This window comes from Anarrhichthys ocellatus, unplaced genomic scaffold, assembly GCF_004355925.1.
Source record: "Anarrhichthys ocellatus isolate YVR2014 unplaced genomic scaffold, GSC_Weel_1.0 scaffold16, whole genome shotgun sequence".
Classification (NCBI taxonomy): Eukaryota; Metazoa; Chordata; class Actinopteri; order Perciformes; family Anarhichadidae; genus Anarrhichthys; species Anarrhichthys ocellatus.
This window is the reverse complement of record NW_022280046.1, coordinates 896,208-913,342: the sequence shown is the minus strand read 5'-3', so window position 1 is coordinate 913,342 and position 17,135 is coordinate 896,208. Positions and strand designations below refer to the sequence as shown.

Here is a 17,135-nt window from a genome sequence, read left to right as displayed (position 1 = left end):
AGATAGATAGATAGATAGATAGATAGATAGATAGATAGATAGAGATATATATATATATATATATATATATATATATATATATCTCATTAAGAACACAGCGGTGAAATGGAATTAAGGACACGTCAGTTATCAAACTTATTGGTTATTCATTTTCTTTCAATTGATTAATAGACTAAATGTTGCAGCTTCAGCTTATGTTGCATGATGTCCAACACGACATAAAACAACTCACCTGCAGTATGTGAGGCGAAGACATCTACTGTTCCACTTAAAAGGCTTTGACCGCTCATTGATTAGGCTGTCGCTGGTTAAACAGGTTGTCGTAGCAAACAGGAAAGTTGCCTTACCTAAAAGCCTTTCCAGCTTTCATCCTCTCTATCTCTGGTGTATTCAAGTGTGCACAGCATAGTCATTACAAAATGTTCCTCTATGAAATCAGAGAACAATAGAACATCTGCAAAGGGGAGTGTGCTTCCAGAAGCTCCCTAGTTCCCAGTACAATTTGGTTGAAATGGGCCTATACCTTACAGGAACCATAGGATACATCAGAACATATTTCTCAAAAACAAAATATGCAACTGTAATTGAATACTTAATAATAAACGCCCAGCCTGCTTTGCTTTCTAAAGACTTACCACATGCTACTTTGGCATCGGGGTCTTGTCTGAGGTGAGCATCCAACACGGCATCACTGATTTGGTCACAAATCTTATCTGTGGAATAACACACCAGAACTTTTTTTCAGAATTCTTGTAAACACACATGCAAACATGGCAATGTGTCAATTTTGCTCATTGATAAATATGCACACATTGTTGGAAAACGCATTATGTGTTTGGTTAATATATAATTAAACTATTCTTAAAATGAATCAAACACAAATATTTAAATTTTTCTTGAATGGAAAACTCTCCATATTTATTCCAACTACTCAGGCTGATCCTGTACACGCTGTGCTAGTATAAAGGGACACATAGAAGAATGTAATTAGTGGAGATCACTTCAGACCCCGCAACCATGAAGTATGTGAATGTGTTACACTCAGTTATATAAACTGGCAAATGCGCACTTTACAAATGATTCTTGCTTTCTATGTCAAAGTGCAGTTATTAAGCTTAACTTTATTATTTAATTGTGCATCATGAGGCTTATTACTCACTTATGAACATGGTTTCGATTGTTTTTTGACAGAATAAAAACAGAGGACATTAAAGCATCATATGTTTTTAAAGTCACATCCATCACAGGTGATACACACACCGTATGCTAGCTAGCCGGGGCAGCAGCGTGGAGCTATATATGCGAGTGGCAGGCACCAACCACGCTAACGAGTTAGCAGCAGTGTTGTTAGCACGACGGTGCAACTCAACGTCCACAGTAGAAACATGAACGATATCCCAGCCTGTGAATAGTACCTGGTTCTTGTGAGAGTGTGTCTAGTCTGAATTAAATGCAGCTATGAGACTTCCACACCAGGTGGACCCACTTTACACTTGACAAGAGGCACAGTAGAGGATGAGCAGGGATTTAGTGGACAGCTGACACTCAACAACACGCTGAGCGACCGGTAACCTGCAGCATGACCTTGTTTCAGAGGCTAACATGATGCTATCTGGCTAATTATGATATGCGGAGAGGGGAAACGTGCAGTTACCTGGGTGTCCCTCTCCGACGGACTCGGACGTGAAGAGGAAGCAGTCTTCATCAATGAGCGAGTTGTTATGGAAACCGTTCATTTTAGCCAATAAACACGCTGTTAGCTAACGAAGCTAGCCGTTCAGATACCACGGGGTGGAGAAACCGGACAGCTGTTCCAGCCTTCACCTGGGGCTCTCCTGCTCACGCACACCGTGCGAGTACGTAGCTTCAAAGTGTCGGCTCACAGGGGTGCAAGTGTGCAGACTGGACAAGGACAGCTGTGTTTGTATGACTGAACAACTTCTTCAGACCCTTCGAGGCTTTTCTCTGCAGCCAATGTTGTTGCTGAGCACAGACCATGTGGTGCACATGGGCGTGCTCGAGCTAATTAAGAAAAGACCCTGAGGGGTAAATGAATATCCGGCGACCGCAGCCCATAACAAAACACAAACCCATTTTTCCTTTAAAGGAAAATGATAGGAGATATAAAACAGACTAAATGGAACACATTTCTGAAAATATTTTCTTAATACTACCTCCTGGAGCCAAAGATGTGAAATGTTATATATGTCACAATAGCCGTTTACGTATAGGTGTTTCCCTCATTTGAAATTCCATCAACCTTTTGTTTAGTAACAAAGATATTCCTTTTTATTTGCATAATAACTTCTCTAGTTAGGTTTAACCATTTGTTTTACATGACAAACATGCCTTCTCCTTGGATGAGCTTCAGTGCATCCTGAACACGGTATCGTTCATTCTTATCCATACTGCAAAACAAATAAATAATGAAATTACTTTGAAATAGGACCAAAATAGGATAGTTAAATCTTGTTTGTTTGTGCATTTTATTTAGTAATATGCAAAAATTCTTTCATAATACATTTGACTAATAATTTATTGAATGTTTACATTAGTTTAAATGTGTTTTGAATCACCAACAGAACATATTTTAATTAAAAAATAATTTAATCAGTTAACCAATTGAGCAGCTCATTATTTTATTATTTTATTGTGACAAATACATCACACACAAATTAACTCACTGTCACATGACCTCACCAGGATGTTCAGTGTGTGTTACGTTGGGACTTCAAGAGTTAAAATCAATGATTAATCTGTATAAGGAACTTTGCAGGATTTAAAGTGTCTGTGACAACTGTGTCACTGTGGGTCATTAAGGGTTAAGCTGATCAATATTGTAACTTGGAAAGTGGGTGACAACTTGTTTAAACAAACAACCTGTTACGTTACTCCTTATTCCAGCACCCTTTGCACTCTGCTCCATTACGCAAATGCCATTTTGTTCTACTTTTTTACAAATGCCACATGTAAATTAAATATTCTTGTTTTGGGTGTAAGCTGCACGTCTATTTCTGAGTATGTACACAGAGCAACATAAAACCAGTTAAATCACTTGTATGAGTGCACATTTGTGGCCAATAAAGCTGATTCGGATGCATCATCACAGGTTATGAAATGTTTCATTCTCGAATTTGTCTCAATTCTACAGACATTTAGAGCCTTCCACCGCCCTTAAAGTGGAAGAATAAAGTGTTTTGCACAAGCTCAGACTGAGAGGCTTGAGGAGGTGAAAGTATCAAGTATTTCAATTGTTTGAGGATGTTTTGTAGCAGCCTGAAGGCAAAGCAAGGCAGCTTTATTCAAAGCCCACTTGATAATTCAAAGTGCTTTGCAAATAATTGGTTTTATAAACGCTTTCAATAAGCAATAAAAACAAATACAAAATGATTAATGTAGAATAAAGATTTAAAAAGCGAGACCAAATGAAAAACAATACATAAAACATTTTTTTTTAATAAATTGGAAAAACAGTTACACTGCAGTAATCTGTTGTAAGTTAGCCCAAATGCAACATGAAGAAGATTTTAAAAGTCCTGAAGGGTCCATGAGACTATTGTGAGTTGTACTTACTTTACACAAGAGACGTGCAAGGTGCAATGTTTGCTTTAAGAAGTTTGCTTTAAGAATTTCTGGAGCCTGAAGGCAAGGCAGTGTAGCAAGTGCATGCTTTACATTGACAAAGACAAGGATGACATTCAAAACCAGTAAGCAAAAAAGAAAATAGATGATAAGATAGGCCACAAATAGAACTGAATAGACAGGATATAAAGTTATAAGACAGCAGTATTTTGCTAATTTTAAGGTTTGTAGGGATTTTTAGACGCTTGAAGAAATAAAGGCATCTAGTATTTCACTTTATTTGAGGAATTTCACAGGCCTGCAAACATTAAAGTATCATGTATCAAGTGTTTCGCTTATTTTAAGGATCGTAAAGGGCCGAAAGAGGTAAACGTATCTCATATTTTGTCTATTTTAAGAGAGTGCCCACTATTTCACATAAGTATTCAACTCCTTCACTACCAAACGTCATAGGAATTAAACTTCATTTCTGCTCAGTATGTGGAGAGGAAAAAAAACCCTTAGTGGCAGTTGTTTGAGGGGGTCTGTAATGATTATTCAGATTTTCTAGAGCATAAATCAGGGCAAACACTACACTGTGCATGCTTATCCACGTCTCAGTAGAAACCTAAAGATCTTCTCTGTCTAAACTAATTGCATGGATATTCCAAGAGATTGACAGTTTGTTATCTTGTTCCTATTCGAAAATTGTCAAATTCTTTCATGGCATTTGTCTGCATGAAACGCCATCAGCATATCAATGATTTCATGCTGGACAAGCTGTTTTCCCTCTGCTGCTGACACTGTAGTGAATACTGTGTCGTTATATGACTGGAGTCCACATATACACACTATTTCTCAAATAAACATGTTTTTTTGTTGTTGATTTCAGTTTTATTTGCACACTCACAACATAGCACATGACACGTATCTTTCTTGAAGCAAAACGAACACATTAGCCTTAACACCCACTCACTGATCTCTATAGAACAGCCGCTAAGGAAAAGAGTATCGTTCTAAGATTACTGTTCAAGTCACACGGACACATGTACATTTCAGATTGACTGAGGTGGTGAAATGCTCTCTCTCTCTCTGTTCTTTGATACATCCGATTCATTTTATGAATACAGACCAAGAACTATAGAGTTGAAAGTTGAAACCATCACCTGGTCCAAAATGCATGTTTCACACATAGGTCTACACAAACCCACACACACACACAAACACACTCTCGCTGATGTAAAATATGACACTACGTCAATATGTCTGGTCCAGGGTCCTTACTTTGATATGAGACTGTCTACATGGATCCATATTGCTGTCAGTAATCACTGGTCACATCCGTCACAGGTTTACTCTGACTTTGGTTTCACATTCAACAGGTTTGTTTACGTATATGATATAGCTTATGAGTCTATAAAAGCACTTGGCGTCGGGAGTCTGGACACATCTTTGACTCCAAGATACACATAGTGTATGCCATGATGGTAGATTCAGAAACAGAACTGCATGGCTATGATGTGGAATGTTTACAAACTACATGAGGAGTCACTGAATGTGCTTCTTCTACCAGCACAGCGACGTCGTGGGATCAGACACTTAATGCATGGATATTGCCGTTGTTCTCCTTGTACAGCGCCTCCTTTTCGCTATTGTTGTTTATAGTCTATGTAGTGCTTGTTTCCCCCATCTTCCCTATCTGTTTCACCCCTGTGGGGCTAATCTGAGCTGGTCTGTGTTCACCTAAGATGGCAGCGACCAGGGCCTCCGGTGCAGTCACCCCGCCACCTGGAGACACGGGGCTGCGGGGACTGAGCGGGCTGATGGCGGGGGACACCACGGCGACGGGGGAGACCAGTCGCTCCTTCTTAGCAGCAGAGCAAGGGGAGCGGCTGCGAGTCTGGCATTCTTTGGAGCGAGGACAGAGGCTGAGGCCCTGCAGGGAGGGCAGGGGTTTGGTGGAGAGAGCAGAAACAGCTGGGCTGCGGCTGCGACGATGGCGATGGTTGTGTTTTCCGGTTTTGGGGCTCGGGCTGCGGGAGTTTGGGGCCAGCAGAACCAGAGTGCTGTCATCTTCTGAGCTGGCGTCTGAGCAGTCGGAGCGATGCGAGGTGGGGCTGTGGACTGGAATGTTGATCTGTTTAGGATGGAGAATTCAAGAGAGGATAAGGGTGTTATGAGCGAGGTTGCTGGCAGTTCTTTCCTGTCACACTGGTTTTCACGTTTTGGTGTGACATAACGTGACAAGCCTGCACAGAGCCCTGACTTACATCAAAGTATTAGGGGAGTGACTTGACTTGCTTGAGACTTGGAACAAATGACTTCAGGTCGGATGTCTGCTAGATAACCATAGGTCTGCTGAAACGTACGACAACTCTCACGTGACTCGCTGCCCAACGACCTATCTTAACCACAACCACTCCACGTCAAATCCCTCACCACAACCAGCTCACAAGAGCTTTGGAAATTAAGGGTAACCAACTAGAGATGACCCTCTTGTCCCTGAAGCCCGGTCCAATAAACCTTTCCCAGAAAACCTTCCCAAAAGAGTGAAGGTTCTTAGCCACATATGTCTGTAATGCTTGGGTGTTCACATACTTATACCAACCATATATGTGCATACATCCATTCATGAATACATCATAAGAAGCAGTGAGATCTGACTTTTGTTACCTGTATTGGCGTTGACAGTCCAACAATGCTGTTCATATTATTACTGTAGTAACCCAGGATGTATTCACAGTCATCTCTCGGCAAATCCTCCTCTGAAAATGTCACCTGGTGAAGAAATGAACGGAAAGAAATGAACCCTGAATTCTGCTGCTGCACAAATTAAATGTGTGAATTTGAGTGTCTGACACACATGTGTTGCATGCTCTCCCTTGGCCCATATGTATGCCTGGTAATCTTTGTGATGTCTGAATCCAACCTGCGCAGAAGTAACAAATGGAAATCATTTTAAACACTGACGCCGGCCATCAAATTGTAAGAATTTACCCTGAGCTGTTGAGCAAAAACAATCAGAGAATTACCTTGTATATTGCTACCCAGTCCCATGAGCTGCGCTGATAAGTCGATGCAACAGTGAATCTGACAGAAGCATCTGAGACTTTACACCAGTCCTTGTTTAACTGCAGCTCCACCAGAGGCATATCCACCTTGAATGGGAACTAGAAAATAGAGCACAAGGCAGTTGAATAAAACGTAAGCAAGCGATACAACGAGAGATGTCATTCAAAAGTTGAGTACAGCGTATATTTTAAGGAAACATTGTCTCACATCCAGTGAGAACACGGCAGAAACAGGCTTGTGGTCGCTGACGGTGTAGCCCATGTGACTTCGGTACACATGCTGTGTCACTTTAGTCGCCCCGCCCAACCACGAGGTCAGACCCCGCTGCAGCGCTGCATTGTGGGTAGGAACTGGGGAGCCGGTACGACGAGGGCGCCAGAGGATGCGATCTGTCCAGGCAGGTTTCCTCTTCTTTGTACTGACAAAAAAAGAAGCAAATAAAGAACAGACTGTCATGGTGGGCAGCAACAATTTAACAGGCCTCGGCCTCTAGAAAAATACAATATGAGAGGGGGAAGTTTACGATAAAGGCGACTGGACGAACCTGGTGTCGTAAGTATGAGTGCCCACGTCAAACTTATAGGTGGGGGGGAATTTGAGTGGTCCCTCAATGAAGCCCTCAAGGATGGACTCTGTGTTTTTAGCCATGTTGAGCTGTGGAGTAGACAAATGATGGGAAAGGAAGAGCAGGTCACACACCTGGATGACTTTTATTCACGCTGACATAAGGGGATGTTTGTTCACTTTGTGTCAGAGCGCTCTCTGCTGGTCGTAGTTGATGACCAAAAAGCAGGTGTCGTAAAGCCTTTAAGAAAAGGTCAAGGGGCGAATGATTTAAAATGCCTCACCTGATCTCGCTCCCACAGAAGTGGCAGTTTATTGCTGTCGATGGCACATTTCACCACATGGATGTCATAGTCTTCAATACGGAAATTTAAATCCCCAAACCAAAAAACGACACTGGGGACAGAAAAGAAACCCCCGCAGAGGGACACATTTCAATATAAAACAGGAAGGATGCTATTTCTTTTTACTTCTGAGAGGCAATTGTAAAGGCGCTTTTGAACAATCTATTTTACTTCATGTTAATTGCTATCCCAAGAAATCAGTAACATTCCTGCTCAAATAAAATGTGTGGCTTGAAGCTCAAGACAGATAAAAGATCATATACTTTTAAGATAGCTGAGCTTCTCATCATGTAATATGGCATTTAGTTGCAAATAAAAACTAGATACAGAGTATTCTATGCATGACTGAATGCAATATTTACAGATGGACAATCTTCAGCTAAACTAGTCAAAGTCATACATAAAACATGATATCACCCACTCGTGGTCCAGCACACCAGTGGCAGTGCCTCCTTCAAACTGCTGCTGCTGCAGGATGCTTTCAAAGTCCTCCATTCGCTGTTCCAGGTTCCTCATGTGAGCTGGCAGGTGACAGTTGAGAAAGCACACTGGGTGGCCAAACACTGTCATCCTCGCGCTGACACCCCCTTTATTCCCCTTAGAATGAGAAAAAAAAGGGTAAAGAGAGGACACGTTGGGAAAGGGATCCCTTCGGGGGGGGCTGTGGTTCAGGAGATAGAGCGGCTCGTCCGCCAATCGGAAAGACAGCGGTCTCGATCCACGGCTCTTCTAGTGTAAAGCCCTTTGAGTGGTCCGAAGACTATAAAAGGCGCTGTATAAATGCTAGGCCATCAGCATAAATAATTAAATATTTTCATAAATACGTTGAGCCAGCGTGTATCAACCGTATCTGTGTTCAGGGACAAAGTCGGGATGTTTTTTTTCTGACCGAGTCACAGAACCAGAAAGCCAGACAGCCTGCTGCTGCACTGACCTCAGAGAGAAGGAGACTGCACCAGCAGCAGCCAGGGGTGATGCTGACATCAACACGCACAGGAAGGTCACACACTGACATATGCACCCATGCATGCACGCGCCTGCTGGCAGGAGGGAGCACACAATACTCCCATCCCCCTAAATTCCCACTGACACAAACCCGCCACAAATTTAGTAACGTAACAAATCTCAGAGTTAAGAGCAGATCACACGCACCCAATATCCGCCAAGTCCTGTGCGTGTGCTCTCAGTCTGCACACCTCTGAGGAATGGAAGATGGCAGAATTTAGAGAAAACCAGCAGCAGCACTCCCTGCATACGCTGGGACGCCACCTAAAGGGATGGGACAGATGCAAAATATGATATCAATACGGTAAACTACAGTTTATAATGGCAAAAAAAAGGGATAGGAGTAAAAACAAAATCTACAGTATGACAGATATGATGAGGTTTAACTCCTTACTGACCAAAACATATCCGAAAGGACTCAGCTTGTCCATGCAAAGCTCACTCCACTGGTCTGAGAAAATAACATCCTTCAGTCGCTTGTTTATCATGGAGTTGACTTCCTGGAGTCTGTGTGGTGCCAGAGAAGTAGAGAAATGTCATCAACAAGTGAAAAAAAGGACAGTGATGGGTAACAGGCATCAAAACGAACACAGATGACTGAGTGGGCACCCGCAGCTGTCTCCCTGGCACTGCTGAGCCTGGTGGAAATACTTGCTTACCCGATGATAAACATGTCAACGCTCCCATCTGAAACGTTTGGTCCGAACAGAGACGTGATGTCATCTGGAGGGACAGCTGATCCCACGTTCCATGTGACGATGTACACCCTGTCAGGGATTAGAAGCAGTGAAAAATGCTGCATTCGATTTAAGTACTATATGTTGTGTACTGTGAAAGAGGACATAATCTGTGCTGTAATCCTCAGCGAAATAGCTGTTATCAGCTTTGTGTATATACACTCAGCATATAAAGGTAGGCACAATTACCTCGATGATGACTAAGGTGAGGTGTGTGCGTGTGTGTGTGTGTGTTAGAAGAGAGAAAGAGATGGAACTAAATGTCTTTTGAAATGAAACTACCAGCCATACTGTTTTATTACAGAAACACCAGAGGCAACACAACTCATTAGAGCTGCTGCTAACATTTACAGAATCAATTGATCATATTGTCTATAAAATGACAAGAAATAAATGGAAAAAAAAGATTCATGATTTTTGCCATCACATAAAAACTGTTTTTGCAAAAGATATATAGACTTGTTTCATGCGTTGTTGTTTTTTTTTTTTTTGCATGTTTCAGCAAAATCAATACAAATCAATTATTTACAGTCCTGACTTTTTCAAAAGCATAACATGGGATTTGAGATTAGTTCCGTCCATTTTAAATGCCTATAACATGAGAATCAATGTACAGTAATTGGAAATATAAACTATCCCAGGAAAATGTTACATGTATTTGTTTTCGTCAAATATTTGCTTAAAATCATGTTATTTCTGAACACAACCTGTTTTGAAAACTTCAAGAGCACTTTCATGAATACGATCTGAGAGCTGGCTGTTTATTTTAATGTCAGAAGTGACCTAATTCACATTTTTCTTTTCAAAATGTTCTTGTTTTCTTAGTGTCTTAGTCTCATTTCCACACAACATGGCTCATCGTTTTGAGCAGCAAACTCCCAAGTCTTAAAAGCCTATCCAGAACACATATCGTCTCCTTTATCTCCAAAATGTGTCTGTGTCACTTTACCAGGTTCACAAAACTCAAAGTCAAATTTGCAGCTTTGATTCATGTGACATGTAAAGGTGTTATTAATTGTCTCACCTGAAGTCATTGTTTTCTCCACCTGGCTTCTCAGACTGCACTTGGTTCTGGGTGGAGCTCCCGGGTGAGGGGGTCCTCTGAGGCTGAGGACTGAGGCTGGGTTTTGGGTTTAGGCTAGAGTTCAGGCTGGGAATGGGATGGGGCAGGCCAGGGTTAGGGCTCAGGTAAGGCTGGCTGGTGTAAGACTGAGGGCTGCGGGGACTCTGAGGACTGTGACGGCAGAAGGAGGACTCTGTCGGGGAATGTGACAGGACGTTGGCACTCTGAGGTCCTGGGATAAAAACTGGGATTAAATCTATTTCCTTGGAGGGGTCCACTGAGATTCTGGTCGACTTCGGAGCAGGTTTAGTTGCGAGAGCAGTCGGTCTTGGCCGGCTTATGCTTACCAGTGTTGCTGGGGTGGTTCCAGACTTTGGCTGCGTTGACTGCATTTGGTCTGTCACTATTACAGGTGCAGCTGCAGCCTGCATGATGCTGAATCCACACTGTTTCTGGGGCTCCTCTGATGGGCTGATGAGAGGTGGTTTCTGGACTGCGAACTGTGGAGGTGAAGCCGGACTGACTCCGATCCATGCGCAGGGTCCAGGTTGCACTTTGGGTCCACAAAGGTCAGTGCTGATGTGTTTCTGCTGCATGCGATCCATCAATCTGCAACAGGCAGCATGTGGATCATTATTACACATTTATCTTCAAAGACAAGTCAAACATTAAAGCAAGACAATGATAGCAGAGAGCATTCTTTGCCCTTCATCGTGTCTTCAATCAGACTGCACCCAACAATCAGTCAGTGAGTCCTTAGTACACCAGTGCAACAGCAAAGGGTTTGCAGGCACTGAGTGGAAGCTGAGCGAATGCATCACATTACATTGAGCACCTGTCCACATCATGCTGCTCAGGCATCACTGATGATGTTGTCATGAGTAGGCAACGGGGCCGAGGCAGTGACAGAAGTATTCACATCTTTGTTACAAGTAAACGTTTTGCATTTGAAGTAAAAGTACTCATTCTGCAAAATGGCCCATTTCATATATATATATATATATATATATATATATCATTGGATTATAACAATGGATGCATTAATGCGCAAGCTTTACTTCTTCTGTTGCAGCTGGTGCAGGTGGTAACTGTATATACTGCTGAGTGGCTTAATCTAATACATCACAATTGATTTTGTGGATTTGATTTTGTATTAGTAATCTGAATCTGCTGTTAAAATTCTACTCACTTATTGGGCTAAGGAACTAACTTTGTACCTCCTTCCTCGAATATATCCTTGTTGCCTAGCAACTTTAATTAGCCTTCTGACCCTTTCACAAAGCAAAAGGCAGAATTGTTCATCATGAGATCTCAGTGTGAGCCGGGTTACTGCCTGTCTCAGGGATTATCCCTGTAGGTTATATATAGGATATAGGTTATAGGTTATAGGTGATATAGGTTATCCCTATCTCAGGGCACAGTTCACACAGCTGCAGATCAAGAAGCACATCAGACAATGTCAACAGACTCTGTAGGTCACAAGGAGGAGGACTCGTGACATGATAGGACAGGGGCCTCTCTCCTCCCACCATCTTGTTTACGTGCTCCCTGCACACAGAAATTATACACCTCTTGTTAATCATTCATGAAATGCAAATTAGGGTATCTCAGTAACAGAGCATCTCATGTGACCACAGTCCTAAACGGAGCGTTGACTAACGGCGATAAGCAGGTTTGTAATTAACTCACTTTAAAAGTAAAAAAAAAAAGGCAACTTTGACAGCAGCACAGTACAAGTGGGCCCTTTTTCACATTTCATAGTCCATGAGCCTGAACGACAGCTTCATTATCTTCAAAGGTGCGAGCGTGGACTCGTGAAGAACACCACAAAGCACAATGTTACATGCGGAATTAAACACAAACACGCAGCTGCAGTGAAAACGTCCTCGTGAAAACATCCATCTTACCGTTCAGGCGTTTTTTTAAACCATTATTTCATTTCCAAGGTGAACCGCAAAGGTGATCTCTCGGTTTCACGGAGGGGGAACATCAGTCCGCTTTCTGTCTCGCACGTCAATCAACGCGACGGAGATGTTACACAAAGGCTATACCACGATTTATAGTCTCCGACCCAGCCAGCCTGCAGGACGGACGCGACCTGTCGGTGTAGCCTGAGCGGACGTCTCCGTCACGGTGTGGACCGCGCCGCGGGGCTGTCAAGACAGGAGGCGGTCACGGTGGATGCGTCCGGACTCTTTCATGTTGATGTTTACACTGAGATACAACACAGCTGATTGTTCCTCATCATACGCGTCACTGTCTATAGCAGAACAGCTGTGCACTTTTCGGTCAGCATCCCGCCTGCACCTCCGGAACACCGGCCGTTCAGCGACCCGTCACGCGCGCTCTCAGTGCAACTCGCTCTCTCTCGCACACCCCTATCTCTCTCTTTCATCCTCTCTTTCTCTCTCCCTCCCTCTCTCTCTCTTTCATCCTCTCTCTCCCTCCCTCTCGCTTTCTCTCTCTCTCACCCCCCTCCCTCTCTCACCCTTTCTCTCTCTCCCTTTCTTTCATCCTCTCTCTCACCGTCTTTCATCCTCTCTCTCTCATCCTCACCCTCTTTCATCCTCTCTCTCATCCTTTCTCTCTTTCACCCTCTCTCTCTCTCTCACATATCTCACAGAAATAATTGAGCATCTGTCCTCTCAGTGACGCATTAATCTGGCATTAGTGCGTCACTGGTGGGGGGAATTGATCAGCATGCCAATATTTAAATTTCGGTCTGGCAAAGCTACCTATCTGTGAAATGCAATCAATGAAGCTTATAGGCCTAAAGTTACATTAGTCACTCTGTAAAAATGTGTTAAACAGTCATTTCATTATCAAGTTTTAAGATTGTCCTGATTTCTTGAAAAGATAAACTGTGACTATTATTATTATTACTATTATTATTTGTGTAGCTTTGGTTGTAGATCGTATGTAAAGGACATACATTATTTAGCACATAATGTGCAGCCATAGCCTGACGATCTGTCCAGGGTGCCTTCCCCCAATGTCAGCTGGGATCGGACATATATGGATGGATGAACTGTGCAATGTGTCAATATGCCCATTAAAAGAAATATAAAAAAATGATAATTTAAGGAATTATTAGTATAAAATTGAATTATATGCACCTCCATAAAGTCTATAATAAAAGCAGAGGCAGAGAATCTACGTATGTCAAGCTCACCAAACACTGGAACCTACTTTTTGCCCTTCCTGGCAGTAAACACCCCGTGTATTCTAAACTCAATGCCCCAAGTGTGAAACAGGTTTTGTGTTTGTGGGGCAGCAGCAGCTCAGTTCGTGGGAACTTGACTCGGGAGCCAGAGCTCCAGAGGGGCCCTTGAGCAAGTCACCGAATCCCCGAACCCTGTATAGTAGCCGCCTGCTACTCCTAATGCTAACATGGGCTAAATGCAGAGACTAAATTTCCCTACATTGTGCTCTGCTGCGTTCGATTGTGTGCGACAATGAAAGTTGATTTAGATTGACATTAAAGTTGAAGTCTCGAGCCCAAGGCAAACACAAACTGTATCCATTCATAACGTCCTGGCCAAAGAGTTTTGAATAAAAGGCGAAGAGCTGCTGAATAATGTATCAGGCAAATAAATCACTTCAGTATCTACAGTACCATTTAGTTTAATCATCAGTTATAGGTAGACAACAACAGCATGTATAATGGAATGGATATTTATTAACTTTGTCTGCAATACTCACACTCGCAGGCCCTCAACAGCATCATGATAACATTTGTTCCCAGATTCTCTATGGCTCTGACGGGGATTAATGCAGATGTGTAATCTCAGTGGAATGTACTGATCCTAAGAGCCAGCTGTCCACTGAGAGCACAGACATCCGCAAGTCCCCGCTAATACACAAACCGATACAAATACTGCATTTACAGTAACATAATGCGTCAGCCAGATACATTAAGTACTAAATAGCAACTCTAAGATCAAAGACAAAATGTAAATATTAAGTTGAAAAAGGTGAGCAATAGTATCTCTCAGACCTCATGCGTGCAATAATAATAATAATAATAATTGTAAAAATTGAAAGTCACTGCCAATCATGAAAGCTGTCAGACTCTACGGTCGCTTTTTGGTTTTGACCAGGCCTTTCTCCACCAGGCAGCGGTAGAACTCCTGGATGTACGTGAACACACACTTCCAGTCGGGCTCCTTCATCCGGACTAAGTCGTCGGCGTCCAGCAGAGGGGGGCAGCCAGCGAGCCTCCTGCGGACAGACAGAGACAGAGACAGACAGAGACAGAGACAGAGACAGAGACAGAGAGACAGACAGCGACAGAGAGACAGACAGAGACAGAGAGACAGAGACAGAGAGACAGACAGAGACAGAGAGACAGAGACAGAGACTTGCTATGACACAGAACTGTGAAGTCATTCTTTAAATCTGCACTGCACGAGTTTGTTCCAGACAAGATGCATCTGCCTCTTCATATAAGGAATGACAGCTCACTCTGCAGCGTTGAAAGCCAGCTGGAAGTTTTCCCTGGGCTTGTTGGGGTTGAGGATCGAGTACTCAAACGCGTCGGGGAAGAAGCGGTGCACCAAGGCGCAGAAGGCTATGCCGTCTTTCCAACTTGAGGAGAAGTTACGGATGTCCACCCCCTGTTTCACACCAGAGGGGAATCAGTTTAGAAGAAATAGTGGCAAAAAAAAAAAAAAAAGCCATACGAGGCAGAGCTATGCAGAGCTCCAGTGGGCAATAATTCAAAGACACAGAGTCCGGGCATGTTTACCTCATATGGCTCGGTTTTGGCTCTGCACCAGTCCAGAAGCATCTGTTTGACATTTTTAACGTTGGGTGCTGCAGCAGGAGGACATTTCTGAGCTGAGGCTACAGCGGGACTGGTCTCGCTGAGGACAAGAGACAAAGACAAGGAGGTACACACCGTACGTACAGAAAGTATGGCTTCTCTCATCTTTTAACTTGGGAAATGCATTTTTATTTCCTTCATTGGGTGGATTACTTAACACACAAGAAGACTTTGTTCTGCAGCAATAGAGCTCCCATTAGATGTTTAAGACACTGATGCTGGCAGGCTTCAGCAGGGGCACCACACTAAAACAGGATTCACCTCACACCATGAACCATTTTGTGGACATGGCTACTTAAGTTCCAAAAGGAGAGTCAACATTGTTTTAATAAAAAGGCATTAAAAATAAGCGAATGATGAGGGCATATCTGGGATTACATTTTTTTGAATCTGTTTTGTATAGTTAATGAACCAAAACATGCCAAGACTGAGCAAATCATAGACTCACCTGCCTGCTGATGGAGAGGGCTGACCTGACGGCCCTGAAAAGATGCAGAGAATCAGACCAACATCAAGAAGCTGAAATCCTTTAAATGAAACATGAGATATCACAGCGTGTCTTTATAAACGCACTGTTTGCTGGTGGCTGCTGGGTCATGGATGCTCTGCCTATGCTGACAGCCCCGCCTGTTTTCCCTCCTTTGCTCAGGCCCTGCTGCCTCAAGTCCTGCTGCCTCGACCCCCGATCCTGCTCCCGTTTATCTGATGAGAGATGACGGAGGATTTAGAATATGGAGACAGTATTATGGTCACTTGCATGCAGGAGCTAGTATCAGATTTTACCTCTCTTTTTCTTGAGCAGCTCCCGTAACGCAGCACGTATCATTCGCCTCTCTTCAAAGTCGGTTGCATTATCCAGCTAAAAAAGACAAACCGCTGGTTAACGTTAATGACCGGGTTAAAGGTCACCTAATTTGACAAAGCAGCAAGTGAGAAAGGTCTCAGTGTCTGAGTGATGAAAGAAAATCTTACCATCTTGTTGAGAACCTCTTCATCCTCAACAGCAGCCAGTTCTTCGCTGGTCACCGATGCTGATCCAACATCAGTTTTTGACTCCATGTTTGAGGAGCAAATCTACTGGATGGTGCAAAAAAAAAAAAAAGCACCAGAGACAAATACACAGAAACACAGATTATTCACATAGAATTGAAAATGTTTGAATTATCTGCACAGACTAGACACTTTGAGTTATTTACACTAAACAATGAGCAAATGTCACAGAGCATACAATCACATTGCAGTGATTCAAATACAAACAGTTGTGAGAGTCTTAGGAGACACAAACCGAGCAGCCGTGCAAGGAGATGTTTGTCTCAAGTAGTGTATCTCAGCAACCAGCAGGGCGCAGAAACAGAAAGGGGGGAAAAACACGTACAAATATAGTAATGCAGTGGAACGAGACCATTCCTAAAATAATCTGATAACAGCGTAAAGATATGTGCTCAGACGCAGAGAGAAAGGAGTCACAGTCGGGCCTAATGGCACAAGAGTGGAAGGATTAAGTGATAAAATTGTGACAAACACACATTGATAACGTTGATTTGTGGCTGTTAATCGCTCACCTGTTTTCAGGATGCAAACGTGCGTGTCTGGTGGACGTCTTTGAGCTTCTTGGAAGTTTTCAGCCTCTCGTCGATCCTCCTTGAGACTGATCTGGGGAGCAGCGAGAGCTCAGCGTTGACATCACACCTCACACCGCGGCGCTTCGCAAGGATGCATGTTTGGAGAGCAAGTGGAGGTTGCTTACACAAATCACCCAAGATGGGAAGGAGGAGGAGAAGTCTCCGTCACCCTCAGGAGAGTTTCTACTCCTCTTGTCACTGCATCCCGGATGATGTCGTGTGAAACTTTATGGCACCAAACTCTATATGAAAATACAGATTCTCACTTGGTAACACTTCATTTGGAGGGTGCAGCAGGCGACTCTTTTGGGCTGGAAAACAAAGAGTTAACGGGGGGGGGGG

The 17,135-nt window shown here is 43.1% G+C and overlaps 3 protein-coding genes across 6 annotated transcripts in view; all 3 read right to left on the bottom strand.

Annotated features, from left to right (window-relative positions):
* Window positions 1–1,977, bottom strand: part of mat2aa (methionine adenosyltransferase 2Aa) — a 7,643-nt gene extending 5,666 nt beyond the window's left edge. The window contains exons 1-2 of the mRNA XM_031855851.1: window positions 1,655–1,977; window positions 636–713 (exon numbers count right to left, since the gene is read on the bottom strand). Coding sequence (XP_031711711.1) covers window positions 636–713; window positions 1,655–1,736 — 160 coding nt within the window. The 5' untranslated portion in view covers window positions 1,737–1,977. The remainder of the gene's footprint in view (window positions 1–635; window positions 714–1,654) is intronic.
* A 2,455-nt stretch (window positions 1,978–4,432) lies between these two features.
* On the bottom strand, window positions 4,433–12,749 carry inpp5ja (inositol polyphosphate-5-phosphatase Ja). 3 transcript variants are annotated; one of them, XM_031856024.1, is made up of 13 exons: window positions 12,254–12,749; window positions 10,308–10,955; window positions 9,206–9,313; window positions 8,945–9,053; window positions 8,694–8,810; window positions 7,963–8,138; window positions 7,482–7,593; window positions 7,178–7,287; window positions 6,841–7,051; window positions 6,594–6,731; window positions 6,425–6,490; window positions 6,235–6,339; window positions 4,433–5,698 (listed from the first exon to the last, which is right to left on the bottom strand). In XM_031856024.1, the coding sequence occupies exons 2-13, from the start codon at window positions 10,949–10,951 to the stop codon at window positions 5,228–5,230; spliced, it is 2,367 nt and encodes a 788-aa protein (XP_031711884.1). In that variant the 5' UTR covers window positions 10,952–10,955; window positions 12,254–12,749; the 3' UTR covers window positions 4,433–5,227. The 3 variants fall into 3 exon arrangements, with proteins under 3 accessions (XP_031711884.1, XP_031711885.1, XP_031711883.1); XM_031856025.1 differs by lacking the exon at window positions 6,425–6,490; XM_031856023.1 differs by lacking the exon at window positions 12,254–12,749 and having other exon boundaries at window positions 10,308–11,240.
* Window positions 12,750–13,854: 1,105 nt separating this feature from the next.
* Window positions 13,855–16,921, bottom strand: smtna (smoothelin a). 2 transcript variants are annotated; one of them, XM_031855898.1, is made up of 8 exons: window positions 16,734–16,921; window positions 16,144–16,248; window positions 15,955–16,030; window positions 15,745–15,873; window positions 15,620–15,653; window positions 15,094–15,211; window positions 14,811–14,962; window positions 13,855–14,567 (listed from the first exon to the last, which is right to left on the bottom strand). In XM_031855898.1, the coding sequence occupies exons 2-8, from the start codon at window positions 16,228–16,230 to the stop codon at window positions 14,420–14,422; spliced, it is 744 nt and encodes a 247-aa protein (XP_031711758.1). In that variant the 5' UTR covers window positions 16,231–16,248; window positions 16,734–16,921; the 3' UTR covers window positions 13,855–14,419. The 2 variants fall into 2 exon arrangements, with proteins under 2 accessions (XP_031711758.1, XP_031711757.1); XM_031855897.1 differs by having other exon boundaries at window positions 16,144–16,245.
* Between the last annotated feature and the right edge of the window lie 214 nt (window positions 16,922–17,135).

Bases quoted from the DNA above. Each gene is read 5' to 3' on its own strand.
- smtna (XM_031855898.1), bottom strand. From the start codon at position 16,230: ATGGAGTCAAAAACTGATGTTGGATCAGCATCGGTGACCAGCGAAGAA. The intron at 14,963-15,093 runs GTAAACATGCCC...GGTGTGAAACAG, and splicing joins CCAAAACCGAGCCATATGAG to GGGGTGGACATCCGTAACTT. The intron at 14,568-14,810 runs GTGAGCTGTCAT...GTCTGTCCGCAG, and splicing joins CTGGCTTTCAACGCTGCAGA to GAGGCTCGCTGGCTGCCCCC.
- inpp5ja (XM_031856023.1), bottom strand. From the start codon at position 10,990: ATGTGTAATAATGATCCACATGCTGCCTGTTGCAGATTGATGGATCGC. The intron at 9,314-10,307 runs GTGAGACAATTA...AATCCCTGACAG, and splicing joins GGAGAAAACAATGACTTCAG to GGTGTACATCGTCACATGGA. The intron at 8,139-8,693 runs GTGCGTGTGATC...TCTCATTCTAAG, and splicing joins CAGGACTTGGCGGATATTGG to GGGAATAAAGGGGGTGTCAG.